The following is a 27,582-nucleotide window of genomic DNA, read 5'->3' on the forward strand; positions in this document are numbered from 1 at the left end:
ATAAACAACTTTGCCATCCCAGACCTTTTCTAATAATACGCTATCAAAATATCTTGCTACACCAAATTTTCTCCAAGAGCAAGATGCAGTAAATAATACATCTGCTTAGCCCAGTTGTTTTATTTAAATAAAGTATGTTTTTCCATGGCATATTAAAGCAATCTTGAAAAATAAATGCCCATAATCCATGCCAAGTTCCAATTAATTCTCTTCAAATCAGCAGTCTCATGAATACCTAAGGTTAACACCAAGAGACAAGATCGGTGAGGTAATATTTTCTACTGGACCAAGTTTTGTTGGTGAAAACGACAAGCTTTTGACACCCATAGATATACAGCAAGAACTGCTTGACAGTATAGCAGCTTTATTGCTTTACTGGGAATTCATTATATATCATGGGGATTTCTTTATACACATTTCATCTCCATTTGAGAAGCACCACATCCCAGCCTCTCAAAGGCACAGAAATTACAGTAACGGCTACAATTCTTTGAGTATAATAGTTTCAGCCAAAAACATTTATGCAAAACTCTAGCTCTTCTGGGCAAAAGGTCACCCCTAACACACAAACTGAGGGACTGGATTTTACACAGTGAACAAAGCAAGGTTAAGGTACGGAAGATAGAACTCACCCAACAGACCCAATCCACAGGCAGGTTATGGGGGCTGTGACTCAAGTCTATCAGATGTGGGATTTTAGGGCATGGAATTTGTATCAACATGGACTTTCAAGCTAGATTACTGTGCTGCGGCAAAGAGACTCCCTCCACAGTTTACAGGGGGATGTAAAGGCTTCCTATGCCACCACTCTTCCTGGGGCCTCATACACAGTCTACCAGGAGGTTTAGGTCATGCAACTGGCCTTCTGCTGGACCTTCAAAGTAGGGGGAATTTCATCCTCAGGGAGAAATTTTGGGCTGCCAGAGGAAGAAGTCTATAGCTCAGCTTTGCAAAATTGACATTATTATTTGTATTACTGTAGCACTTAAGAACCCCAGTCATGGCCTAGGATCAGATATGCTACGTGCTGAACAAACACAAAAGACAGTCCCTGACCAGCTATCCAGACAAAATCTACTCACCCCACCTTTCACCATGCCGAGGCTTATAATGAAAAAATATGTTTTTCTAGCCCATAATATGGTTCCTTTGAGTGAGTTTAGGAAGGCTTATAATATAATACTGTTAGGGCAATATCTATCCATCTCACTAGGGACATGTCATTCTGGTCACATCATCCTCACGCCTTCATGTCCCTCCACTAGCTCCCCCTTCTCCAGAACATCAAATGCAAGCTTCTTGCTCTTAGCTTTACAGCCCTTCACATCTTCCCCCCAACTGTTTATCCCTTCTGGTATTCTACTGCGCTGCCCTTTGGCTCTGCCAACAACTGTAACCTTTGATCACCTGTCTATCTACTCCTCCAACAAAAGCCTCTGTGCTTTCTACTGTGCCACCCAATGAGCATGGATTATCCTCCTTGAACTACTACATCAAATGCTGCCCCCTTCTTCAGATCTCTCCTCAAAACGGTCTTCTACTGGAAAGGTGCCAACTGACAGGGTTAGGCAGATGGAAAATTGGGATGTTCAATAGCTATTTTATTGTCTCTATATTTTTTCAAATTAACTGATCCAAAGTCACCTAGTTGTGTACACAGGACCTGGTCTTATGCCCAATGAAGTCAATGAGAGTTTTTCCACTGGCTTCCAAAGCCACTGGATCAAACCCATAACTAGTCTATGAAATCATGGGCCTGATCCAAAGCCCCTTACAGTCATCATAAAGGCTCCTATTAATTTCTGGATCAGGACCTGTGAACTTCCTGTGAGTGTTACCCTCATCTTCCATCCCTCTTTCCTTCCAGCAGCTATGATGCAACAAGTGAGTTTGTCTCAGATTAGAAGCAGTTTATTAATATAGCATGTTAGCCATGTTAGATCAGATGATAAAATCCTTGGGGCAGGAACTATCTATTACCATGCATTTGTATATCGTCCAGCACAATGGGGCCCTGATCTTGGTTGAGTACATTATGTGCTACTGTACTGCAAATAGTACAGCCTGTGCATGAAACACCAAATCTTATTGTTGAGCTGGAGAAGCTCAGGGCTGGGAATTTCAAAGGAGCTCCAAAGAGTTAGTTGCTCAAATCCCACTGAATTTCAGTGAGATTTGGGGGCCTAAATGTTCTTTGGGGAAAAAAATCACAGCCCAAAATCTCAAATGCCAAATACTAGAGTCCCAGCTCAGTTTCGTTTCCCAGTGAACCCAAACACCTCACGGCAGGTAGCTCAACAGCTACAGGTTCTTTTCTTATTCAGTATTATCTTTCAACGTTATCTTCCAGTCCTCAAAGACATGTTGGCTTTGGTATTTGAAGCACATGTTTTTCCATAAGGGACTGAACTGAGAAGACAGAATGCACGAGGGTTCATCTCCCCACTGACGTCAATGGAGTTGCACCAGATTGATCTGTCCCCAAGTTCTGGCTAGTTCCTTTGTTGCTCTTAGACTGACATGGGATTCCTTCCAAGGCTGTGATCAAAGCCTTTTCCCAGGACCAAATAAGTCCCCTTCCAAAGTTCACATTCTCAGTCTCCAGCAGGGAAGCAGAGCAGGGGACACAGCGTCACTGGCATCTGTTACTGTTTACTTGTATTTACAAAAGAAGCAATGGCCCTGCAGATGGTCTCAGCTACTAATCAGGAGAAAAGACAGACAATGGGGGAAGTGCCCCTCAGTAGGGGGACAGGATAGCAAAATCTTCAGACAATCACCTTAAGCAGTGTCTTACCTCACAAAGCCTCTCACAAATCACAGCTAGGACCTCCACTGACTTTATTTTAAAGGCCTATAGTGCCACTGGACCCCAGTTTTATAGAATTAAAGGATGATTTCAAGCCCCATTCTTAGCACAGAAAGCAGTGTATCCCAAGGGGTCACAAGCCAAAGCTGAAGTGATGTTGGTACCATGTTATACTCAGATCTAAGAGAAGCGGATGGTACGTATAGCGACGTAACCAATCCATGACAAGCTTACATATTGGGATGCAGGGCTCCATGTAGAAGGCATTAATTCTAGAATCTTGCCCCTAATTTCTGTAGAAGAGCTGCCCCATTCCATCTAAGCTATGGGGAAAGGGCAGGAGTTGGCCCTAGAGCAGTAGAACCAGTACATAAAATCAAAAGAACTGCCAGACTGGGTCAGTCCAATGTCCATCTAACTTACACTGTCTCTGACAGTGGGTAGTACTAGAGCTTCAGGAGGGGTATACAGAACAGAGCTTCTCAAAAAATGGTCCTAAGAATTTTTTATTTTTTTTTAAATGGGCAAAACATTTTTCTTTAGCTTTGTTCTTGGAAACAGTTGAACCATTTGGCTGAGACTTTCAAGAAAAATTCGGCCTGAAGTGGACACCTGGTATGGACAATATAATCCCAAAACAATTAAAGTTTGGCAAAGTTATACGCAACTGAAAACAAGATCTTAGAATGGTTATGTGAAGTGTCAGCAACTTTAAAATAGGCAATGCTACCAGCTCCACCTATAATATATTGAGAAGAGATCAAGACACCTCTCTCGTTCCCAACCTCCCATGGTCGGTATTAGATATAAATCTCTCTCCTGCACAGAATGTTCCTCACATTACCACACAGTCTCCTTCTGGATCTTTCCTGGGAGCCTCCTAGAGAAGGATGAAATCAGCATGTATAAGTGTACACTGCACTAATCGCACATCCAAACTTCACTATAGAATAATCAGAAACAGATTAAAAACAAGCAAATCAAACCAAGTCTAGAAGTAGGGAGTAAAAGTAAGTCTTCAGTTATGGTTGGTTTAATTTTTAAGTGAATTAATGCTATTGAAAGGTACCAGAATGACAGTCCCAGAAGCTGAAGAGCTCTGTTCATCTATGACACGGGCAGCAGCATCTTCATGGCTTTATTAAAATCGCTGACAGAATATGGATGCAAAAGAAATAAATAGCCAAGAACAGAGCTCAGTGGAACCCTCCTAAATCACAACCATAAGGGATTCTGCTCACATACTAAAACAAATGGGCAGAAAGAATGGACCTCAAATCATTTGTGCAGTACATCCTGAAAGCCAAAAACCACAGAAGCTAAATAAAGTTTAAAGATCTTTATAATGTTGTTCTAGTGTCAAAGACTCCTGGATAAACAAAGTAAAATGAAAACATATCAGAGTCCTTAAGATTTTGCAGAAATAAAGTAGCTACCAACCTTAGCCAAATAAGCCAAATAATCTGGACCGTTTAAGCATAATTATTCATGAAATACCAATTGAGTTTTTCTTTTGGCTGCTGAATATTCAAGCACACTGGAAACCAATTTAAGGCCTGAACATATAGGTTCAAAGTAGGCATGGGTGGCATGAGCACCACCCCTTCAGAGAGGCTAGCTCCCTGCCCCGCCCTGCCCCCGCTTCACTCCACCCCCCCCCCACCCTCAGCTCCTGCTGTCGCAGCCCTGGGCCCCAGCCAGCCCCTGGAGCAGTCCTGAGCCCAGGCCACCCCGTAGAGCTCCAAGCCCTAAGTGGGGTTGGAGTGTAGGAGGAAGAGCTGGGCCACCACAGCCCAGGCATCCGGCGACAGCTGGCCTATTTATACCCACCACCCATGAAAGCACGGTAGATCACAATGCACTAGGGAACTTTAGTATATGGCAGCAAGATACACACAGACCCTTAGTGCAGGGTACATTTACATCTCACTTTGCTGCAAACTAAATGTTCATGCAGATAAGCCCTCTAGCTCCTAGGTGCCTAAGTCACTTCTGAAAATTTTACCTATTATCTTCATTATAGCTAATAGGATCTGTCGAGGTTAAATGATTTGCCTGAGGTCTCACAAGTTAGTGCAGAATCAGGAACGGAACTCAAGAATCCAGTCCCGTGCGCTAACCATGCTTCTTACTAAGATGTAATTTCACGTGGGAAGAAGGTCATATCCAGAAATAACCTCAGAAATGCCCACTGCAATGCAAAATTCTGTTTAGAAAAACATATTTCACCTCAATGAAACTGCGAGAATGGCTTTTTACCTTGGGAACGTCCCCCAAACAAGGGATGTTTCCCCTGAGAGACAGCAGGAAATGGGACTATTTGATTCAAAGTGCCACTTGGTTAAAACCAACTTTGTTTAAAGAGAAAATGATTGTACTTACACAGGTCCAATCAGACATGATTTTTTCCATTTCTGCTCAGAACTGTGAGCTGCCTGTATCATTGGAACAATTTAGCCCTTATGTTATCTACAATTCTAGATCTCAGAGCAGAGTCACAAAGAAGGATACCTATCAACATCCTCACTTTACAATTGGGGAAACAAAAGCACAGAGACTTGCCTAAGGTCATACCCCAAGCCAATGACAAAACCAGGAATAAAACCCAGGTCTCCTGATTCATAGCCTATGATAGGCCACCTGAGCCCAATCTACAGGAGTGTAGTATCTCAGCACTTGGGAGACCTACAGAAAATGAAGGCAAATAAACAGATGGGTCTATTCTGTTCTCAGTTACTCCGGATGTACAACGGTTTAACAAAATAATTGGGCCTAGAGTTCTTTAAAAAAAAAAAATCAACAAAAAACTGTATCTTATAGAACAACTTTAATCAATGTAGCAGAAAAAGCAATGTTCTAAATTGCAGCCTACATGTCAGCTTTGTAAGAAGGAAGCAAGATACAAACAACGGATTAAGATCATGTTTAAAATCATCCAGATTAATTCAATTTAGACTGGTAAAACAACATAGGACACAGAAACAAAATATCTATGAAAAATCAAACTAGGACCAAAGAATAGATATATAGTAGAAAACACAGAAATAAAAGTTGGGAAAATATCCAGAGGGATGGAAAATGCATGACTGTTCCCTACAAGATGATCAACGGGACAGTGTCTCAAGAGCTGGGCAAAGGCCAGCCAAGTGCACAGCTCTGGACACCCACAGTCTCCAATCAAGGGAGAGAGTCCAAAATAGTCAACAAAAAACAAATCATATCATTGTTGGCTCAAAGGCAGTGGGGAAGGAGGAATCGAGTTTCCCAGAAAGAGAAAAACAGAAGCCAGTCTTTGAATTCAGGCAGAAGTTTGTCAGGAAGGCCTAGGAGATAACGAACAGTGGCAACTCCAAAAAGCAAGACAATTAACTCAGCAGCTTGATATGCAAAAGTGGACAGGAAGCTTACGCCAGCAAGAGAATCAGATCTTAAAGCTCAACCAGGAGCCAAAGGTAAAGGAAGCACACTCGCTTCTCCTTCAGTGCCTTTGAGGAAAAGGATAAACCCCTTAAGAGTCAGGGCAGCTGGTGGAGACAATTCCACAAGTATCAACCAAGGCTCTGCTAAAGCAAAGGTTTAAACTTTAGAGACAGCACGACTGTGAGTTAACACAAACTTGAGCTGTGGACAAAGCATTCCAGAGAGAAATAGACACAGCAGGGGTGAAAGGAGGGCGAGACAAAAAACTGACAAACAAGGAATACTAATTAAACTAAGGAATCTACTGCGTGCTGTACATAATATATACTTATTCATGGAAACATGAAGAAACAGACAAAGAGGAATCCAGGAACTAACAACAAAGGCTAGCCAAAATATCAGTTCCATTGTCCTAGAGCACTCATTCTTCGCAGCAACAGGGGCTTGACATCAAAAGGCAATGAAGCCAACAAACACTTACCAAAATCTGCCATTGCTCTAGCACCAGTGCAGCTTAGCCAGCGTAAGCAATGTAGATTGGCTACTAGTGGCTTTAACGTGATCCTCTAACCCTGAGCAGGGCTAGACAACATAGTGCTAAGAATGCCTGAGCCCCATCTACTGACAATTCCACTGCAGCACCTGCTGATTAGTGCCACTTCTAGAGTAAGCCCCGAATATTTTCCTAGAATGATCAGCATACCCAGGTTCCACGTGGGTTGATGGGCCTTTGGCCATAGAAAGGAATAATTTATAGAAGATAGATACAGCAGTATAAATTATATACATAAACCCAACATATGGGCCTGATTCTTATTTACATTAGGGCCCCTTTATACCACATTGACTGTGTATAGGAGCCTTAAATAATATTACACCCACTTAAGTGCCTGAGTATAAATGGCAACTGGGCCCAGAACCAACAATATCCCTGCTGTGCTACTGCACACTAGTGTTTTTCCTGTGGTGCTGGTAACTGTGTATCAGCTTTTAAGGGCTCCTAGAATGGCAGGGGAAAGCACTAAATTAGTCAGATTCGTCTCTGGTATAACTCCGTTCAAGCCAATGGAGTTACAGCAAGGAAGAATTTGGCCCATCATGTGTTTGGAACAGCTCACCTATTGTACAGGCTGTGTACACTTATGGTGCTATATTAATAATAAAGCACAACCAGAACAGCATTAATTGAAATTCTGCAGGATTCTCCCATATGGTGGGTTGTAAAATAAACAAGATGATATAGAATATCACAGGAGTCTCACAATTGGAAACCCTGCCCTAATCTCACCTATAAAGGTCTATTTACTTTTTCTGTGCTGTGATTTACATTCTTGAATGACTTACTAGGCCCTCCCTCATTTTCCGTATTTCTCCTATTTACATGACAACTGTAGATAATAGAATGACAACACTCAACTCTGCTCAAAACAGATTGTCTATGATGCCTTGTCTACACTGGAAATTATCTCCAATGTCAGCTATCAGGCTCCAGCCACTTATGCAAATCCTAAGTGTAGACAAGGAGAGCTGCAACATGCATCAGCAGACCTTACCCTCGTTTCAAGCACTCCAGCAGTGCAGTGGTCTACACTTGCAGTTTGTATTGATGGCAACTACATGAAATGAGGGGAAATCACCAGGTAAACTAAACCTCAAAGACCAGATTCTAAAAGACATTCAGACTTGTTAGTTCAGTGAGATCAACCAGCAAAATCCCTAGTGTAACTATGTCGAAGGCAATGGTATTACAGAAAGGAATAATTTGGCCCATTGTGCACTTGGGACATTCATCTACTGTACTGTAGAGATGTGTTCACTAGTGGTGCTATATTATGGTATTATAGGGTGAAACACTTTCCGGAGGACACCCACCCTCCTGTACTAATATGCAGATGTTCCACCAGAGAGCGAGTTCACTTCCAATACTGAAAACTTAGAACTTCTCTTCTCCTTGATTATGGCAGAATCAGAGGCAAAATTTACACCAGTCTGGCCAAGTTGAACTACATCAGGGAAAGGGGAGGGGAAAAAACAACCCATTCTCAGAACAGAAGATTCAGCATAATTTGCTCAAAGAAAAACCCACGTAAAAATTTGGCTGTGCTCTTAGAGCCGACCCTCTTAGAAACCTTATATAGAAGGCTGCTTTCCTTAATAGTTTGCTCCTTTTCTATTTCGCAAATCCCTTTGCAGGATCAGAGATTTTCTTCTCTGATCCTGCAAAGGGATCTGTTTGGGGGAGAACTAGAATATCCCCCTGGCTCCTGTTTGAAGAATTGGGGCCTTTATTTCTAACAGAGCTTGGAAATTAAGGGGACCTTCTGACGGTTGTGAGACAAAAGAAAAAGTGACCTCCTTTGACAGTGGTCTCAGATCCTTTCCTTGTACATGGTCAGAGTCAAATAGCACAACAAACCTCATTCCAGGTCAAAAGCAGAACAGATGATCTGCACTATACACATAAAGTAGCCCTAACTATGTTAATTACAGGCACAAATACTTTGGTCTTGCCAGATATCATTAGTTTCTGAGCACCATCAGCATGCTTGGGCTGTATACTATACAGAAGTCACAGTCCCTGCCCTCTGAGTTTACCCCTGCCCCATATTCTGATCCCTTTACACATGTTTAATAGCAGCCCACTCAGGCCGTTTGTGGAGTAAGGTGTTACTCCACATAAAGGGATCAGAATTCAGGCCCCAACAAAGGTAAGCTGTATGGTTCAGAAACAAAAATACACCAGATGAAGGAGCACAGAGACGTCAATAAAAAGCCACCCCCTACATTGATATAGAAGTGCTCAGGAGATTTGCCTTATAAGAAGGGACCTGAATGAATAGGGGTGGGTGTTTGAGTGGTGAAAGGGGAGAGAGTTCCCAGCAGATGTGTGACTTTGATCTAGTATATGAAATGATTTCCCTAAACTGGCCCTCTCCTCATCCTTACTAAATTGGGAAATCGGAATTTACAGAGCACAGAGTGCTAACACTATGTAATCAGCCTTCCTTTAACGCCAGACAGATACATGGCCACAAACAAACCTACCACATTTTTTTCACCTTCACACCAGTATTTGCGAATCTGTGGCATGCAAAGCCATTACTGGTAGCATAAGAGGTTTCCTCTATGCATCTGCCTATCTTCTCCCCACTCAGTCAGGACACAGTGTACAAGCTAGTTTAAAAATTAAACCCTTGGGTACTAGAGGAAGCATCCCCTTCCCTCTGATGAGACCTTTAAAGGTCATGGGGGGAAGTGGATACTAGCTACCAAAAAGCAGCAACAAGGAACCTACCGTGGAGTTTAGAAGTGTGAAAAACAAATTTTAAACTGAGTTGGGGCTGGGGGTGGGAGAAGGCTATAAAATAAAAAGTAGTGAGGAGCATAACTAGTGAAGGTGTGAGAGCAAAGAAGAGGACACAGACAGATTTTCAAGAGACCTCAGCACCCAGTGTGTTTGAAAATGTGGCCACAAGTGTCATAATGGGAGCTGCTGGTAGTCAGCTCTTTTGGAAACCAGACCCCAATTATTGTGGGTGCTGAGTGCTTAGGAAATCTGTCCCCAGGTACTTTTGAAACTTTGACCCCTAAAGCTTTAGGAGGAAGAGAACAAAAGAAGAAACTGCAATTGCCTCAAACCTAACACTTGCAATTGACTAACTGATGCCATGAGTACTGAACCTGCAAGGTGCTAAGCACCCTCAACTAACAAAGAGTTCCCTGGGACCTGAGGGCTCTCAGCACCAATCAGATCGTGTTTGGCACATCACAGTATTAGCCCCTAAATGCCTCCAAGATAACATAGACTTTGCAGTGTGCTTGGGAGATCATCAAACAAATATAAAGGATGACAATCAAATATTATAATTTAATTTCTGATCTGTTATAAATCTTAATATCATTAAACTGATTACATTTTGGTAAAATCCCAGTTAACATCCCTGTTATTTCCTGTTTGTGCAACAACTTAAATTGATTAAATAAACCCTTGGATATTATTATTATTATTCAAAATTTATAAATAAAAGTCAAACTTGTCCAGCCTTAAGTTTAATGTATCTGCCACATAATCAGGTCTAGTCACTTCTACTGATATGTGGAGGATCCAAGTAGCTCTGAATAATACCAAAGACAGTAACTTCCTGATAAGTATAACCTCCAATGGTATATTTCGCTCTCCTCTTACAAGTTCACAGAAATCAAGTGTTGTCCCTCAAGTGTTTGTTTCCCAACATATGTAAATTATATAAAGGACACTGCATGCTAACATGAAAGATTTTTTTTTTTTAAATCTTCACATAGAGAACAGAAAATCAACCTAATCTTGTTAAGATTGTGTAAAAAATCCTCCACACTAAAGAATGTTGGGGATTTAACTAAAGCAAAGGAAAGAGTTAAGAGTCAAGGCACTTTGTTTTTAAACTTCTCCTTTGTTACTAGGTTCTGCAGCACAGAAAGCCTCGCCTGCAGACACTGATGCAGATGCAAGTAAGGCTAATCACATGTGTAGGTGTTTGACTACTGGGACCTTATTACATAACACTAGTCATTGATCCAAGAAGACCTTTAAAATACCCATGCAAAATAGACATAGGCCCCTATCCTGCAAGAGACATTGATTTTAGAGGGCCTGCCCCACAGACACAGTAATCTGCCTGTGCATCAACTGCAGGATCAGAGTCAAAATTGGGAAGAGAGGGAAACACACTGAAAGCAGAATCCAAAGGGTGTTCAGCACAGCACATAGCACTGCATGAGACACACCTTAGGCAAGCAAGGCAATTCAGAATTAAACTATTAAATTCCAGGAACATCACTGCTTCATGATGACCAAGAGGGGCTTTCCACACAACCGGTGGATCCAAAATTCACTTCAGTTAGTGGAGGAACGCCACTAATGTAACGGGCTTTGGATTGGATTATTTATGTATAATCACCTAAAAAAGGACTTCACTTTTTTCAGGTCCAGCAGAGCCTGACGCTGCAATGCCAATGCAGTGCCCCCAAACATTCTAAATGATGTCACGGTCACCCCTGTTTGCCATTGGGGCACAGAAATGGCCCAGAGGCAACTGAACCTAACTTTTGTTTGTTTGTTCCCTTTTTTTGTTTCGTTATATGCAGAATGTTTTTCTTCATTATTTTAGTTATATTTGGGATGCAATATTAAAAAACCCTCTCACTTTGGAAGAACTTGCATATCTTTTAAAAAATAGAGACTGCATCACCATATAGGCTGGTTCTACACTCCTCTGTGTCTCTCTAGTAACTGTGCCATGACAGGATGGAACATGCTGGAAAGAAACAGCTGCGATGTCTGGGTTGCAGATGCTGCAGGGAAATGTTTGGATTTTAACTCTATGCATTTTTCCCCAATGAAAACAAGAACATCCAGGATCTGTAAAACTTTCCGCCATCCAACACTGCATGTTTTTCTTTTTAAATGAACCAGTGTCCTAATTTAAAAGACACACAAAGTAAAGATCAAGTGTATTTCATTAGATGTGCTTGAGAGAACCTTTTGTCAATCGTACTTTAGATTTCAAAATGTAGCAGTGGGCATTCACAAACAGGACTTCGATATGTTGTTACAAAAATATGGGATTACCCATCTCGTGAGAAAAATAATCTTTTTAAAAATACCATCACAGAACTTAAGTTTTTACCCATAAACCGATACCAGGTTTTGAATATCAAAGCTTAGATGACTTGACTAGACAGTTACTACACACAGTGACTACTGAAGTGTGTCTTTGGATTTTAACAGAAAGGGACTCGATTGACCCTATTTTAACTAATATTAATGCTGCATTCACAAAGTCATGCAAAACAGATTTAAGAAAATCTGGGATCCCCTAGGACTGCACAGTTGTCATGATACTGCACGTCATGGCCATTTGGAACGCCAATCCCCTCATTCCAGAAGCACTGGCTGGCTACAACTTGAACTAAAAGAGAACCCTCACTATTTATAAGTAGCTCAGAAGGATTAGGTATTTAATCAATAAATGTGGATTTCACCACACACGCACAAACTGATGAAAAAATATTTCCATCAATGATCACTGAAATTTACATATAAGCAAAATAAGGAATATAGTGCTTGAGTTTGATGTAAGGCTATTTACTTTGTATATTTTGACATATGATGTTGACAATTTGTGTTTTAATGATTACAAAGCTTAAACTTTTTGCATCTCAACATCTGCTATCATTAAATAAATATTGTCTGCCTCCTCCGCCACTATGTGAACCTCCATCATGTCCTGCAACTGTGAAAACTTAAATTGATAAAAATACAAAAATGCTTAAAACCCATAATTTTATGCAACTGTGAAAATTTGGATAAATGTTGAAAAAAATTCTTAAAAATAAACATTGATATTATCCATCTTAATTATAAAAAAAATCAAAATCAAATTTTGCCAAGCCTATCTATCAGCAGCATAAGGCCTATGTCCTACAGCTGAGCAGGTCCAACACCATCCAATAGAGGGCACTAGTAGACACATATCCCAGCCAGTTAATGACAAGCTCTCCCGCATGCAACAAATATCAAAAAGAGAGCCAACATACTTCATGCTAATACCACAACCAAAAAACCCCCTTCACCCTCTATATCAAGCATACAAAGGAGGCATTAAATAAGGCTACAAAATGTGTCTCTATTTTTGGTGGCCTTGGAGATCTTTATTTTGTACATGTCCTGCCCAGTAGCATACTGGCCTCATTTCATGTACTCCCACATGAGGGCTGCAAATCAGGGCTCTGTGCTGGCAGGGTTCTCAGAGCATTCAGACCCCAGGAGAGGGAGCGCTTTGCATAACTCTCTAGTAAATGCAAGAGCTGGTGCTAAGGAGCTCCCAAGGGATCTGGTTCCAGCCCTCCTCGTCAAAGGGAAGGTCACCATGACAAAGGCCTTTGAGGGAAAGTGGTGCAGGAGGAGTGAATCTTTGAGGGTCTGTGGATCCACCCCACACAGAGCAGAAAACAGATCTTAATACTACAGTCACAATCACCAGCACAGGTAAGGTACCTGAGATTTTGGATTGGGATCAATGGGCAGCAGAATATGAATAGAACTGCACTGAAATCAACAGGGAAATTGTGCAGCTATGCAATGCAGCAAATTAAAACACACTCCTCTCTCAAGTGCAGCAAACAATCCAGGATGATGTTGATCCTGATGAGGAAACCTCTGTAGTAAATAGTTCCAATATTACTCCCTCCCAACCACATTTATTACCAAGCATGTGGGAAGTGGAGTGGGGAAGAGAGAAAAGAATACACAAGACCACCCCAATCTACAACCCCTTCCCCATGCCCTAAAAGTTCTATCATTTGAAGAGCCCTCCTTCACTTTACATATCATGTAAGCCTCGCTGTAGTAAGAGTGAGTTCTGTTTGAGGAATATATAGCTAGTTTGGAAGTTTCCTGTTTTAATACTAATTCTTTACATTTCTGTAGCATCTTCATCCCAAGAGGTCCCAGTGAGAATAGTCCACTCTCTCAGGGATGAGAGAAAGCAACAGAAAAGGAGTTAAATCTCAGCTGGAAGGAAGAGAAGGTGGCAGAAAGGAATCAAAGGCAACATGTTAGGGCTGCAGGCTGTCCTTCCTAGATTTACCAGGTCAGCAACCAAGAGAACATGGTCTTCTATAAAAGGGTGAATTCCAAAACTGAAGTTCTGTGATTGGCAAGCAGTCAGAAAGCAGGAAGCTCCTTATGGAAAGAGGACTGAAACCACACCTTTCTAAAGGCCAGTAATCTGGGTGAAAGACAGCCTGAGATTTTCTGAACTGGTGTTATGCCTCTGTCTCATTTCACAAGATGCTGATTTAGTAAATATCCAGAGCTATTTTGAAAGTGTCATTTCCTTCCTTTGGCTAACATCTATCATTACAACCCCAAAGTGCTTCACAAGCTGTCTACCTTCTGACAGTCAGCAAACTTCTGAGGTTGGAAGGTAGGCATAAGAGGAGAGAGAGGGGACACCTATTGGCCATACTAGTATTGCTGTCCCAGCCCAAGATATCTCTTTCCAGCTTCAACACTGTGGTTTGGAATCAGGTGGCAGTGTCAAGTCACCTAGAGACCCTCGGTGCCCTCTCTGCTCCCAGTATCAGGTCCCCAGCATCCTCAGACTCCCCCCAGTTTTTCAGCAGGGTACCTCTCGGTAGCAGGTACAGCTGTCTCCAGCCAGGGGCTATTATCCTTTGTCTCCCCTTCTTCCCCCAACCCTGGGTTTCATTGCACCTCATGACTTCCCACCCCTGCCTCCCAATGTGGTACCTGTTGGCAGTGCTTGTATTGCTGCCCCCGCTGCTGTGTTTCCTCACCCGGCTCAGCCTCCGCATCGGCTTTGGATCCTGCAGTCCAGTGCTTGGTACCAAGGGGAAGGTCGAGGCGTAGCCATGTTCACACTCTGCACAAAAGTCAACAGATGGGAGAAAAGGGTGAAGAATGCTTCATTTATTTGAATCCAATGACCTAAGGAGGGAGAGCCAGAGTCCTAAATAACCTAGCAGTGGGGAGCAAGTGATCTGCAATAAACAGAAGGGAAGCAGAATTCTGTGGGAGAAAGGGGTTAGAGCCATGTCATCGTGGGAGATGGGACTATTAACCCCGTGCCAAGAAAGGAGGTTGAAGCCCCTGTAAATCTTGGGGAGAAGACCCCAGCTACCTGAAAACACTGAAAGCAGACACAGTGGCCTAGGCAACTTGGTTCCCTGGTCCTTGCTCAGGCTGTTTGACCAGTGTAAAATGGGCATCTCCCATTGCATTTTAAGGCTCTCCGCAGCCCAAGACCCACCCCATCTCTCTCTGGGGGAGGGGGGGGGGACGACTCTCACCCTAATCCCCAAGAAGCTCTCACACCAATTTCCATCCCTTCAGTGAAGATCTTTCCCCACAATCTTCCCCCTCTGCAGGGATCTCTCATTCCAACCCTCACATGCATGGATGCCCCTCACCCTATCCCCACCTCTTCAACTTCCCTTCCTCCACGGGGAGCTCTCGCCACCCACCAGCAGGGTGCTTCCCCTCCTTATATGGGATTCTCTCACCACAATTCTCCCTCTCCCTTCTCACCCCAACCCCACTCCCTCCATGGGGAGCTGTCACCCCAGCATCCCTCCCCCCATTACCTCTCTCCCTTCGTTCCAGATACTCCGCTGCCTCCAGCAGCCGCTGGATGTTGATCATCTGCACCCGCTCCATGGCCCCCAGGCGGGTGGCTGGGGGATGGGGGGATTGCAGCTGCTGAACCACCAAACCCCAAACACCCACTTGAGGCAGCAGGAGCTGCCAAGGGGAGTGGTGAGACAGCTCCTTCTCTCCCTGAGATCTGGACTCTTCACATCAATGACAGCATCCCCAGGATAAGTCTCCCTTCTGGGAGAAACGGAAGGGGAAGCCACACAGGATTGGGGTGCAGTTCTGTCTCCTACTGCCTCCAGAGACCCACTGGGGCAGGAATAATTTATAACTGAGAATCCAAAGGCCAGATACCCCTGGTCCTAGCCCTGACCCTGTCCCACACTCTCTGGCCAAGCTCTGACCCACACCCCGCCACCCTCCCCCCACACACTGCCTCTGCTCCTGCCTCACATGCTGCCCCCCACTCCTAATCCTGCCCCCACCCCCTGCTCCCACCCCCACACTTTGCTCCTGCCCCACTCTCTGCCCCTCCTAACCCTGCTCCTGCCCCACTCTCTGCCCCCTCCTAACCCTGCTCCTGCCCCACTCTCTGCCTTCTCCTAGCCCTATCACTAACCCCACACCCTACCTCCCCCCACTCCTAGCCTTGGTCCTACCCCCCACACCCTGCTGCTACCCCCGTGGTCCTGTCCCCCTGGTCCTACCCCTATATCCCTGCTCCAAGCCCTCGCCCCCTGACCTGTCCCCTCGGCGGCGCCCGACCCGGCGACCTCTCACACAGTTTGTTTACCTCCAGCGAGCGACCACGGGGGGAGGGATTGGGAACCCACGGCCGCCGCTGCCCCACAGCCGCCTGGGAAATGTAGTTTCCGGCCTCCTCCCAGCGCGGGGGTGGGGAGGGGGGAAGGAGAGAGGGAGGGAAACAACGCGATGCATTGTGGGAAGTGTGTCGCTTCCCTGCCCTCCTCTCTCGCCGCACACGCCGTTTAACAGCAGCAGAAGCGCGCGCGCGGGGCGAGGCGAGGCGAGGCGAGAGCGTTAACTGGCAGTTGCAGGCTAGCGACCTCCCCCTCCCGCGCCTGCTGAGGGGAGGCTGGCGCGCGCTGCCCCATCCCCAGCCGTCGCGTGCGCTGATCCGGGGTGAGGCTAGAGGCAGGGAACCGGCCCGCCTCAGGCAGCCCCGCTGCGAGAGGCGTCTCGGCTGTGGGGCCTGTGCGCTGCTGAGGCCGTCGCCAAGAGCCGGGACAGCAGCGAGGACCCAGGTGGGTGTGAGGAGAGGAATTGGCACCTTCCGTCTCAGTAGGTTGCGCTGCTCAGCAGCCCTGGGGCGGCACACAGGACGGCGGGGCCGCTCTCTCGCCCCCCTGGCTGTTTTCCTTAAAGCACCTGCTCCCGGAGTCCTGGGATGATAGGAGAATCTCAGCTTGCCTTTTGTTAAGAAAGGGGAAAAAAAGGTTTCTGGCCCTTTGGAGGAGAAGAGGAGCTTGGAAAGGAGATGCCGACAATGCCCCCTTAAAGTGCCAAAGCCACATGCGCGCACGCACGCACACACACACACAAAAAAAACCCCCAATGTATTATTTTAAAAACGTTTGTGATTTTTTTAAGCAAGTCTCATGCCGCTGGAGGGTTCTGACGCGGGAATGTCTGGAGTTGGCAATACAGCCTGCACCGAGTAAGAGACCTTCCCTGTCCACCAGAGCTTATATTCTAAATAGATAAAAGGGACGGAGAAGGAACGTGCAGATAGGAAACCAAGGCACAGAACGCGTTAGGCCCTGATCCTCCAAACGGCTCTGAATGGGCAGACCCCATGCAGGCACCGAGTTATGCTGAGACGAAGCAGCTTGCAAGGTACAGGCTTACGCGACGTGTCACACAGGGAGCCTGTGCAAGAGCCAGGAACTAAACACAGGTCTTGTGCATTGGGAAATTTGACTAAAGAACTATCAACTCATTTCATGTAGGCCACATGACAAATGCTGGACAGGAATGACTTTCAGGCAACTGTGTCCCTGCCCTTAAAAATACTCCACTGTTCCACAGTAATAGGCCAAGGGCTATGGACATCACTGAAGCAGGGACTACAACATGGGTGCAGAATTCTGCTAAATCAGAATGGTAGCATTTTTACATCTGCTTTGGACAGCTCTGAAAGACTACAAGGCAGTGAAGAATCAGGCCTAGAGTAGTTAATGCAGTATTTTATAATAAGAGAAATCTAGATCTGAACCAAAGGTGCAGGACCACTTCAGGGTTGGCTTTTTTTGGTGGTGGTGGTGTTTTTAGTCGCTCTTTTCTTCATACCCTTTAGCTTCCCTGGTCCTTAGCTAGAGAACAGGTTTAGTACATGTACGTGTGAGTCAGGATATTGGGGTTCTAGCCACAGCTCTGATACTACTGGCTTGCTGCATGACATTGGTAAGTTGATTGCTCTGTGCCTTAATTTCCCATTTGCAAGACAGGCACAAGAGTCCTTACCTACCTCATAGGGCTGTAAGAGCCTGAGTTCTTTGATGTGTGTAAAGTGCTTTGAGATCCATGAAAAAAAGGTGACAAGAGTAGAATAACCCCACATAACAATATTACTGTTTTGTACATTCGAAGCTCTATACATATGCTAAGTAGTAACAGTGTTAAACAAACCCCTGAGAGAGTCACTGCTGCACAGGCACAGTGGCCCATTCTCTATTATACTCAGTGCCTTTAAAAATATATTTTAATGTTCCCTTTTTTAAACAGTGACAAACAATTGGGGTAAGGGTGCTGGACTTGGAACTCTGACAGCATCTTTTAAGGTTACTGTGGTACAGCTTGAAACCTGCCAGTGACTGCATGTGTGATGCCAGCCTTAGAAGGTGAACCAAGACCCAAAATGAGGGACATGACTCAGAGCAGATACCGTCTTGCCAACCCCAAATGTTCAAAAGTAATCAGTCTGACTCTCCCATAACTAGAATGGTGTAAAAATCATTGATTTTTTTAAACTGGTGTTATTTTCATTTGACTTCTGATTTCTGAGCCTTTAGGATGCATCTAGGTCACATTTTTAAGCATTTATCCACAACTATAGGGGTTAGAAACTTATTTTTTTAAATGAAAGCTGAGATTATCACCTAATGAGTTCTCTCCAGGAGCAGGGGTTTTAAACAAAACATCCTGAGACTCTCAATAAAAATATAAAAAGTTGTCAAAAATGAAGATGAGAGACCATGAAATAATCTGGGTTTGGTTTCTCTACACTCATTGGGCTGATTTGCCATTTCAGATTTTTAAAAATACATTGTTTCCTTTTTATTAGTTTTCTGGTTTTTGAGGTCACATTTTCAAGCTTTCTGCCACATCCAGGAGGCCTAGAAATTTATTTTTAAATGAAAGCTGAGATTCTCACTTCACCTGACTCCAGGAGCTGGGGCTATAACAAAAACAGCAAATATTACATTAGCAAAATATTCTTCATCCATCAACATTCCTGTGCTAGGCAATGTGACTTTTTGCTTAGGATATTGCTCCCTCCTAAATCTATACCATCCAAATAAGTCTATACCATCCAAAATCTAAAGGGGAAAAGAGCTCTGTCACTGTGTCACTTTGAAATAGCCTTTTGCCTCATGTCAAATGTATCAATTCAATATCTGATGGGTTCCTCTGTCAGGTGACTACATCCTGCCCTCACAAGCCTCAGTGATCTCATTTATTTACTATGGTGCTGTACTATGACCCTCTACTGCATGATCAAACCTGTTTACGGTGTTAGGATATAAATGGACAGCTAGATAAGACTTTTTTAAAAATAATTCAGGACTTTTTAAATATTACTTTTTTTTAAGTGCCTCACACAGTATCAAATAATTCACTAGCCTGATTCTTGGTTTGTCTAAACATTTCTAGGGGAATTTTCCCATACCAGTCTGCATTAGTCATGCCCTCAGAGCTCCTCTCATCACCACTTCAGCTGGTCGCTGGTAGGACCCTTCAGAAACAAACAACACGCCTAGGCCACCTTCTGTGGCCCTGATCCTGTAATCTGTTCCATTAGCCTGGATTCCTACATTCATGCAAAGCTCATGAGGGTCCACACAAGTGCAAGAGGCCTCCTATACTGGATTACAGGACTTGGGCCTTTATCACTGTTCACTGTGAACAGCTTTTCAGATTGCCTAAAGTGGGATTTTTGTTGCCTCTAAAAGGGCATTGTTGAATTAAAATGGGGGAGTCAGTGGTGGGATTCAAAGGGGGTGGCACAGCATGTATGGACACAAACTTCTCTCTCAAGTTCCTGAAGTCCAAGTCCCGCCAAGGGGGATCAGAGACACAAGGTAAGAGAAACAAAAGAGTGCAGTAGTGGGATCAAACAATGGCAGGGGAGATTGTGCATAAACCTATGTGGGATCAGTTTTTTGACCTGAACATTGACTATAGCCTCAGTGTCATGAGCCAGTATTTCTAATGCAAATAGCTTAAATTGACGAGGGAGAGATCACAGAAGGTCTGTGCAAGGCAGCAGTAAATTTGGGGCTGAAAACGCAGGACATCCTTCAGAATGAGGGGCATTCGAGAGGTATGCAAGCTATGTTATGGCAGTTTTGGAGGAGTATTTCAGCTGTCATTTCAAGCCCTACTGTGGGTAGGGTCAGACTGCAAAATGTGAGATTTGTACATGATGGAGACAAATGTGAGTGGAAAATGAATAACATGAGGTGGCTTTTTTGAGAGGTTAGGATTGCTTGATGACATTGACTGATAACTAAAAATCCAAAGTCAAATTAAAATGTAGTCAAGCGATACACATGCAAAGCTGGAGAGGGGAATAGGAAAGGGTATTTTAGGGGACAGTGAGATCATTTAATTTAGTGACTCAGGATGATCTGTAAGTACAGTTTTCTGGTTATAAGTGCTTGCTGGTTGGCATCTCCTCTGGCAGCTGTGATTCACTTTCATTGTGTTCTGCAGCTTCACCCTTTAGAAAGGGGCTTTTTACATGTTTCTAAATGGCTCTTCGGCAGCCCTCCATTTCCAGCTTTAATAATGAATTTGTTAATCTCCCTGATAGCCTACTCTTTAGCAACAATTTAAATCCAAGAAGAAAGCTGCAGTGCAGGAATCAGTGAATATTTACATTTGAAATTCTGCCTGACTGTTTTAATCAAGTAGAATAGGTTCTGTTTATAGTAATAATAATTGATACTTTTCACTAATGTAAAGCACCTTCCATGAGGGGAATCTCTTAGTTCTTTACAATAAGTAATTAATCAAGCCTCACAAGACCCCAGCCTTTAGATTTTCTTCTCTCCATTTTACAGATGGGTAAACTGAGGCATAGAAGCATTACATGATTTACTCAAGGTCACACACAGAGCCAGTAAGTGGAACCAGGAATACAACTCAGGAATCTTGTTACCCAATCCCTTGCTCTAACCACCAGGCCACAGGCCCTAGAAAATACAGTACTTTCAAGCCTGAAATCTTAAACACAGGCTATTATTTTTTGGTTAAAATCAACTGGTGTTCCATCCCTGCCCTGAATATTTTTTATTTTATTAACACCTTCTCTCCCAGTAGTTAATGCAATCTCCAGAAAGACCACAGAAATGGCAACATTATATATGTATGTCTTTCGTTTACCATAGCTGACATACAACTATTTATTTGTATTTTAACTGCAATATATATTCTGCAGGGGTGAAGGGGTAGTATTTGGAGCTCCAAACAATCCTTCACAATTATTAATCCTGCCTTTGAAACACTATATTAGACCCACCACCCTTGTGACCAAGGAGGTGCAGACAGGATTCAGAGGGATCACTGATTATCAATAGGGCTTGAACACAAAATGTTTGAAGGCCCTAGCTCTGTAGCACCCCCAGCTCCTGATGGCCTAGGAAACAAAAGGGTAGGACTAACATCCAGTTCTTCTGCATGCCAATGTGGACTATAAAGTCACCACTCATTTATTGATAGTTTTAAACACTGCACACAGCAGAATTTCTCTCACCTGACTGAGACCTCCCAAGCACAGCCTGCCACCTGCATGTCTCCAGTTTTGCAGTGCATTCAATAAAGGATTTATGTTGCCCTTAGAATATGGTTTGTGTTTCCACTCTTGAACCATTCTCTTGCAAAGTATGACACAGATACCTTCATCAGTATCAGCTGTGTTTGAACCCCATCTCAGGATTAAGTCTTTGGTTTAAACCACTTGTAGTGCCCTGTCCCTCCAACAGCTTACAGTTCTAAAGAGGTAAAAATCAATGCTGTTGGACCTAAACATGAGATCTATTTCTGTACAGCTTGACTGCAAAAGGCAGAAAAGCTCAGCTCCTCAAAGGTTGATTTCTGTGGAAGTTAGGAGCCTAAATACCTTTGAGGATCCAGGCCAAAGTGTCAACAGGACATCTCACAGCAGGTAAGTAGGGGGAAAAACCCACAGCCAGATAGGCTCTTCAAATTCCATTCTCGAGTATATTGAGGATGCTTTGCTTTCAAACTTTCATTCCTCCACAGGTTATTCTAATTCAAGCTGTGTCCATGACTTACCTCATGACTTTGCTCAAGTCTTTTGATTGACTTATGCCTGGATTGATCAAACTGTAAAGTTAGTAAGAATAGGATCTCACTTAAAAAAGGATGTTATATCCAAGAAAAGAAAGCCTAAGATGCAAGGAAGCTAAACTCTCTGAATATGGGTAAATAAGGACATTTCTTCACACGTTTTCAAAATGTTTTACCATTGAGAAGTATGGTCATTTTGCAGAGACCTTCTTGGTTTAGTCATAGGATTTTATCTTTGAGTGCCTTGTTGTATTTCTCCCGCCGTAGCCTCCTTGTGAACTTTGTTACTAGGCCCAGGTAGAGTGAGGCACAGTAATCCAACCTGGAGGTGACCAATGCATAAATCACTTGGCCAGATCAAAATCTGGGAGAAATAGATGGAGGCTCCTTGCTAGCTGGATGGAAGAAGAGCTCTATACTACTCCATTGACTACATTGCTTTAAGACCACATATACTGCCCTTGAGCCCTATGTAGAGCTCTCGTTGACTCAACGGGAGTTGTGCAAACAGTGAAGTTAAAAATTCTGGCTTTGCTAAATACAGCTTGGCAATACATATTGCATCTTTACCTCTGTTTGGTAAAAAGAGTAACAGCCAGTGGGAGAAGCTGCATTAAAAAGATGCTGTTGACTCACCTTCAGGGATCCATTTTCCTCTACCTTAGAAACTACTGTTCAATAGCTAGGGACATTTCTAAGATCACTCGTTAACCATTCTCAGCATGCAAGGTCAGGAAACATAGCTAGCAACTGAAAGCCAGGCTTCTAGCAAGTTGTGGTTATTTTCTGCCAGAGGATAAAGTCAGCTGTCCCATGAATGAATATCTCTGCTAGGCATCCAAACAAGGACATTAGTGTCCCAAACAATTGTTCACTTACATTCAAGCCTTTAAGGACCTGGCAACAGATGGCTGTATGTGTAATAAGCAAAGTAAATACTGTGTGCTGTACCTATTACATATATAGACATTACATCAAATGAGATCATCACATGCTTGTGCGACTCTTGTTGACATTAGGAGTCCCATGTGTACATGCTAGGGCAGAGCTGGGCCCATGTTGTTTAACACAGATCATTATAATTCATTCTACATCCTTCTAACGGTCTTTTTATTCCAAAATCCAGAGGAGTTATTTCTTCAATCCTTCAGCCACTTTTGGATGCTGCAGTTCATTTCTAGTTGTCGGTCTTTAATGGAGAGTTTCCAGAGGTTATGATATGCAGCAGGATTGCCCTCAGCAGACCTTTGATTTCTGAAAATAGCCATTGGCATATTTCACAGGAGGTTTCTGCCCCCTTTAAAACCAGAGTTAACTTTATAAGAACAGATCATTTGGAAGCCTATACTTGTCAGTTACCGAGGTGCGTTGGGCCTGAGATTTTAGTGGTGGTGTAGCGAGAACTATGCCAAACAGCCAGTCAGCAGTGCGACTTATTTCCTGGAGCCCAGTTGGAAAAATAACAGCTCAATTATATTTCACTAGTTCAAATACAGTGTTTTAAATGGAGAAACAGCTCTTTCTAATGAAGCCATAGCACACCCACATGTGGCTGTCTCATGCTGATTGTTTTGTGAAGAGTTAAGATCTCCAATTTTAAAAAGGTAAAGTGAATTTAATCACTGTAAGGGATTTTAATGCTGGTGACAGGTCTGGACTGTGGAGTTCTCTGGTTAGCCCCAGGACATGTACAACTCAGACAGTGGTGGTGCCAACATATATACTGCTCCATGGACACCTCATCTCTGACCTGGAAGGATCATCAATAGGAATAAATGGGCAGTTCAGTCTCCACATGGACCATTCGATCCTTAACTGCTCTGCTATTAATCACAAGCATGGTGATGGTGTCTGGGATGATAAACATGTCCAGGGGGAACAGGAGAGAAACCATCAGCTCATTTCTCAAAGGCCACTGAACTGCTACCACACTACCAACTTGATTGAGAATGCTGCCCTACATACAGGTGAAAGGTTCCATATCCTGGAATTATTAATCCCCTGTGAAGAAAGTTTGTGACAGTGTTTTAAATCCATATAATGATTAATTAAACACCAATTAGCTTGGTATGTCAGGCAAGGTATGGGAGAACATGTGTTGACAGAGAAGAATAGCTGGCAAACTTGATCTTGCTGCTGAGGTCATTTTCCTGGCTTGGCACTGGGACTGTGCTACCCCCTATTTAACTCCCTCCACTGGTTTTCCATTCTTCCACTGCAGACACAAACTTCTTGTCCTTCTTTCATTACTTTAAAAGTCCTTCACAATTTAATCCCTCTCTTATCTGCCCTCTTATCTTATTGTGACGTTAACTCCTGCTCTTCGCTTTGCCCATGATGCCAGCCTCCATCACCTGCCTTTCCATCTCTCCCATGAGCACCCTCACGCTTTCTCCCATGCCGTCCTTTCCACATGACGAAAATTCCCAAATTCATAAAGCCACCACCTTACCCTCCTTCAAGGCACTCCTCAAAATGTACCTCTGCAATACTGCATAGAGAAAATTGCCACTTGATAACAGCTAGGAAGGTTGTGATTGTGACTACTGCTCTTGTTCGGCTAAGAATTCCTATTTTTGTTGTCCCATCTCTTTCATTTACTCTGTTTTTTCTCTTTGTCTGATCCATCTGCTATGCCTTATCTTTTAGTGCTGGGCTCTTTGGGACAGGGACTGTCATTCTCTATGTTTGTACAGCACCTAGCACAGTGGAGCTATGACCTGTTTGTCCTTTAGATGCTAGCATAATATAAAAGTTAAATAATTATAATCTGGTCAAAGGGAGTGGGAGAGGTTCAGTGACATTAGCATATTGCAGGGGAAGGAAGACGTGTTGATGCTGATTACCCATCAGTTGATGCTGCAATATCCATCATTAGCATCAAACTTTCTTCACTTTTCACCTATGCTACTGCTAGCTGGTGTGTATAGGCTGTGAAGATACAAGAGCGCAGCAGACACTACCTATGCCTTTGTCAGCTGGTCAGCAAAGGGTGCACAGACTAATAGTTCCTGCTTTGGCAGGCTAAAGGGCATAGGATCATTTTGGTGCAATAATCGGAGTTGAGACCATCACTGTCTGTCCAGTAAGACAGAGCATATATTTTTAGATACATCTCTTCCCTGCTACACCCCTTCTTTAGTATTCTGGGGTCTGTCATGCTGAGAGATCATCTCGTAATTCAGGTAGCCTTTTTATTTGACAGCAACACACTAACTGCACAATCCAGCTGTTTTATGACAGTCACATTTTGAACTGCAACTGCAGTACAGCACAAGGTTGAAGCAGTTCTTCTATAATGAACCATTTGTTAAATATATTCTAAATATAAAAATGGAAAGTTTTTGGAAAACCTACTACTAGCAGTAATAATATTTTCATTATTATTATTATTATTGTGAATTTCAATGAAAAAGGAGAGTTTTTTCCCTTTGGTTATTGGTTTGTATGTTGACTTGTTTGCTGAGTTGCCAACCTTGCATTTTAGTTTTTACTGACATGAAGATCTGAAGTTGATTTTTTTACTGACACTATAAACTTTTACTGACATCACTAAAAATACCATAAACAATACAATGTCACAAAAGTGTGTACTCACGATATTCTGTACACAGGCATTTGGAATTACGCAGTTGTTGTAGCTGCAGTTAATTGATCAATCAGGTTCTTTGGGTGTGTGCAATAATAGAAAATAGGAAATTGATAAATTCATGGTCAGTGTAGTTTTTATGATACAAAATGTGAGTCTGAACGATGACAATGTCAAAATACAATGTTTTATTTCTACCCAATTTCATGGACATTTTCATTTATTTACGGGTTTACGGAAGGTTGGCAGCCCTGTTTGTCTGTCTGGATGTAAATATTCCCTTTCAGGTTTCCTGCAACTCAAGTCTTCCAGCTTTATGTCATGCTGGCCCCTGCAAAAGTGAAACTGACCGGTCCATTTTCATGTTTCCCAACTGAGTGAAATGCAGAAACTAAACTAGGAAACTGATAATTACAAAAACTGCCAGTGGTAATAAAAACAAACAAACAAAAACCCACTCAACCACTGGGTGTTATGAGCCACAAGAGTAAGGAAATCTCTGTTTTAAAAATGTAATTTTGACAGTGTCCCTTTAAGACTAGATTCTAGGGTTTTTTTTGTTGTTTTTAAAAAAGCAGCAGTAGCAGATTTGATTCCCATAATAATCATCAGGGTTTTTTTACATAAGGAAATTGTTCTTGCAAGGTAACGTGGGTTTTCTCTACTTAATGATATCTAAGTTGGTTATATATTCAGATCCTTTGTCATCTGTAAAAACAGCAAAATAATATTTGATGTAAGGAAGTAAGTGATTTTAGCTATTTAAAATATTAATATGCACTGTGTTCTTTTATTTATTATTAGCAAAACCATATTTCAGCACTCAGATGCGGGGGCTTTCAATTAATGCCTGCTGTGGCTTTGATAGAAAGGCAGCTTCTCTGAAATGTGATCACTTTCTTTTGCAGCTTGTATGGATAAAAGCTGTGCCTGCTAAACAAGGGCATCTTATATTAAAAACTGCATGCAAATGTGCAGCTGCTCAGTGACAGCGACTGCTAATAAGAGCAGTCTTCTCAACGAACATATACGGTAATTAATTTGTATAGTGGCATTCACAAGCATTGTGATGGGCTTCACAAAATTAAAGCAAACAGAAAGCACAGCAGAGAGAGCTGCAAACGTTTCGTAAATGGGGGAAGGCGTTAGCTTTGGTTCTTAAAGTGATGATCATGTTAGAAGAAATCAATCCCACTGGAGAGATGCTAGATGCAAAAAAGCTCCCAGTCCTATTTTTCTCTCCTTGCAAAAATCAACGAATAGTTCACTCTCCTCCTACAATGCGTCTAAAGGAAGTAAAAGAGCACTGCATATTTGAGGAAGAACCATTTACACGCACACAGGGTGCATAAACATGAATTGTTGCACAAGCAGCATAAAAGGATGCGGGCCAGCTGTGCCACAAAGGCTGCATTTCGTTACCTGTTTTGTACTAAAATAGAGGCCCAGGATTTTGATAATCCTAACCCGCTGCACGGAACAGGATGGGGCTGGATTGGGCTGCACCTCGGCAGGCACGCATCAGGTCCCTTGTTATAACAACAAAGCCAAATTTAATTTGGTTGGTGAGCAGCACAATGTCGAGTGTAGTGTGCGTGCTCCCTGCCACTTTAAGCAGAGACTATGACATCATCTGACTACAAATCCCAACAAGTACACTGCTCTGCTGCTGGTGCCACCCCCTAAGCTCCAGGCTCAGCAACGAGTGATGTCAAGAAGGACACAGGTGCTTCCCATTGGCGGAGAGGCCAGCCAGAACCACGCCTGCTGAGCTCGGTCAAGTCCAGTCAGATGAGAGGAGTTTGTCTCCATGTGGAAACCATGTGGCTCCTATTGGAAGGAGGAGCCTGCGATCAACTGAGAAGCAGCAGGCTGTGTGATACAAGCAGGGACGGGAGACAGAGTGCACCTGAGGCAGCAGCAGGCTAGACTGGCCTCAAAGAAACTTTGGAGGCGGGAGGAGGGTGGGATAAAAAAAGGACACTGTCAAGTTCAGGCCCAACATTTATGACTTGTTATAAATAAATAAATAAACCCTCCTGCATAGAAATA

General features: G+C 43.2%; 1 protein-coding gene across 3 annotated transcripts in view; it reads right to left on the reverse strand.

Annotated features, from left to right (window-relative positions):
* MXI1 (MAX interactor 1, dimerization protein) overlaps nucleotides 1-27,582 on the reverse strand; it is a 75,718-nt gene that overhangs the window by 45,434 nt on the left and 2,702 nt on the right. Inside the window, exons 1-3 of one of the 3 annotated variants that reach the window (XM_067537119.1) lie at nucleotides 16,180-16,283; nucleotides 15,377-15,623; nucleotides 14,523-14,655 (exon numbers count right to left, since the gene is read on the reverse strand). In XM_067537119.1, coding sequence (XP_067393220.1) covers nucleotides 14,523-14,655; nucleotides 15,377-15,449 — 206 coding nt within the window. In that variant the 5' untranslated portion in view covers nucleotides 15,450-15,623; nucleotides 16,180-16,283. Of the gene's footprint in view, nucleotides 1-14,522; nucleotides 14,656-15,376; nucleotides 15,783-16,179; nucleotides 16,284-27,582 lie in introns of those variants that run through there. The other 2 variants (XM_067537118.1, XM_067537117.1) reach the window with 2 other exon arrangements.

This window comes from Emydura macquarii, unplaced genomic scaffold (genome assembly GCF_026122565.2).
Source record: "Emydura macquarii macquarii isolate MOO-44397 ecotype Brisbane River unplaced genomic scaffold, CSIRO-AGI_Emac_v2 contig_3692, whole genome shotgun sequence".
In the NCBI taxonomy this organism is placed as follows: domain Eukaryota; kingdom Metazoa; phylum Chordata; order Testudines; family Chelidae; genus Emydura; species Emydura macquarii.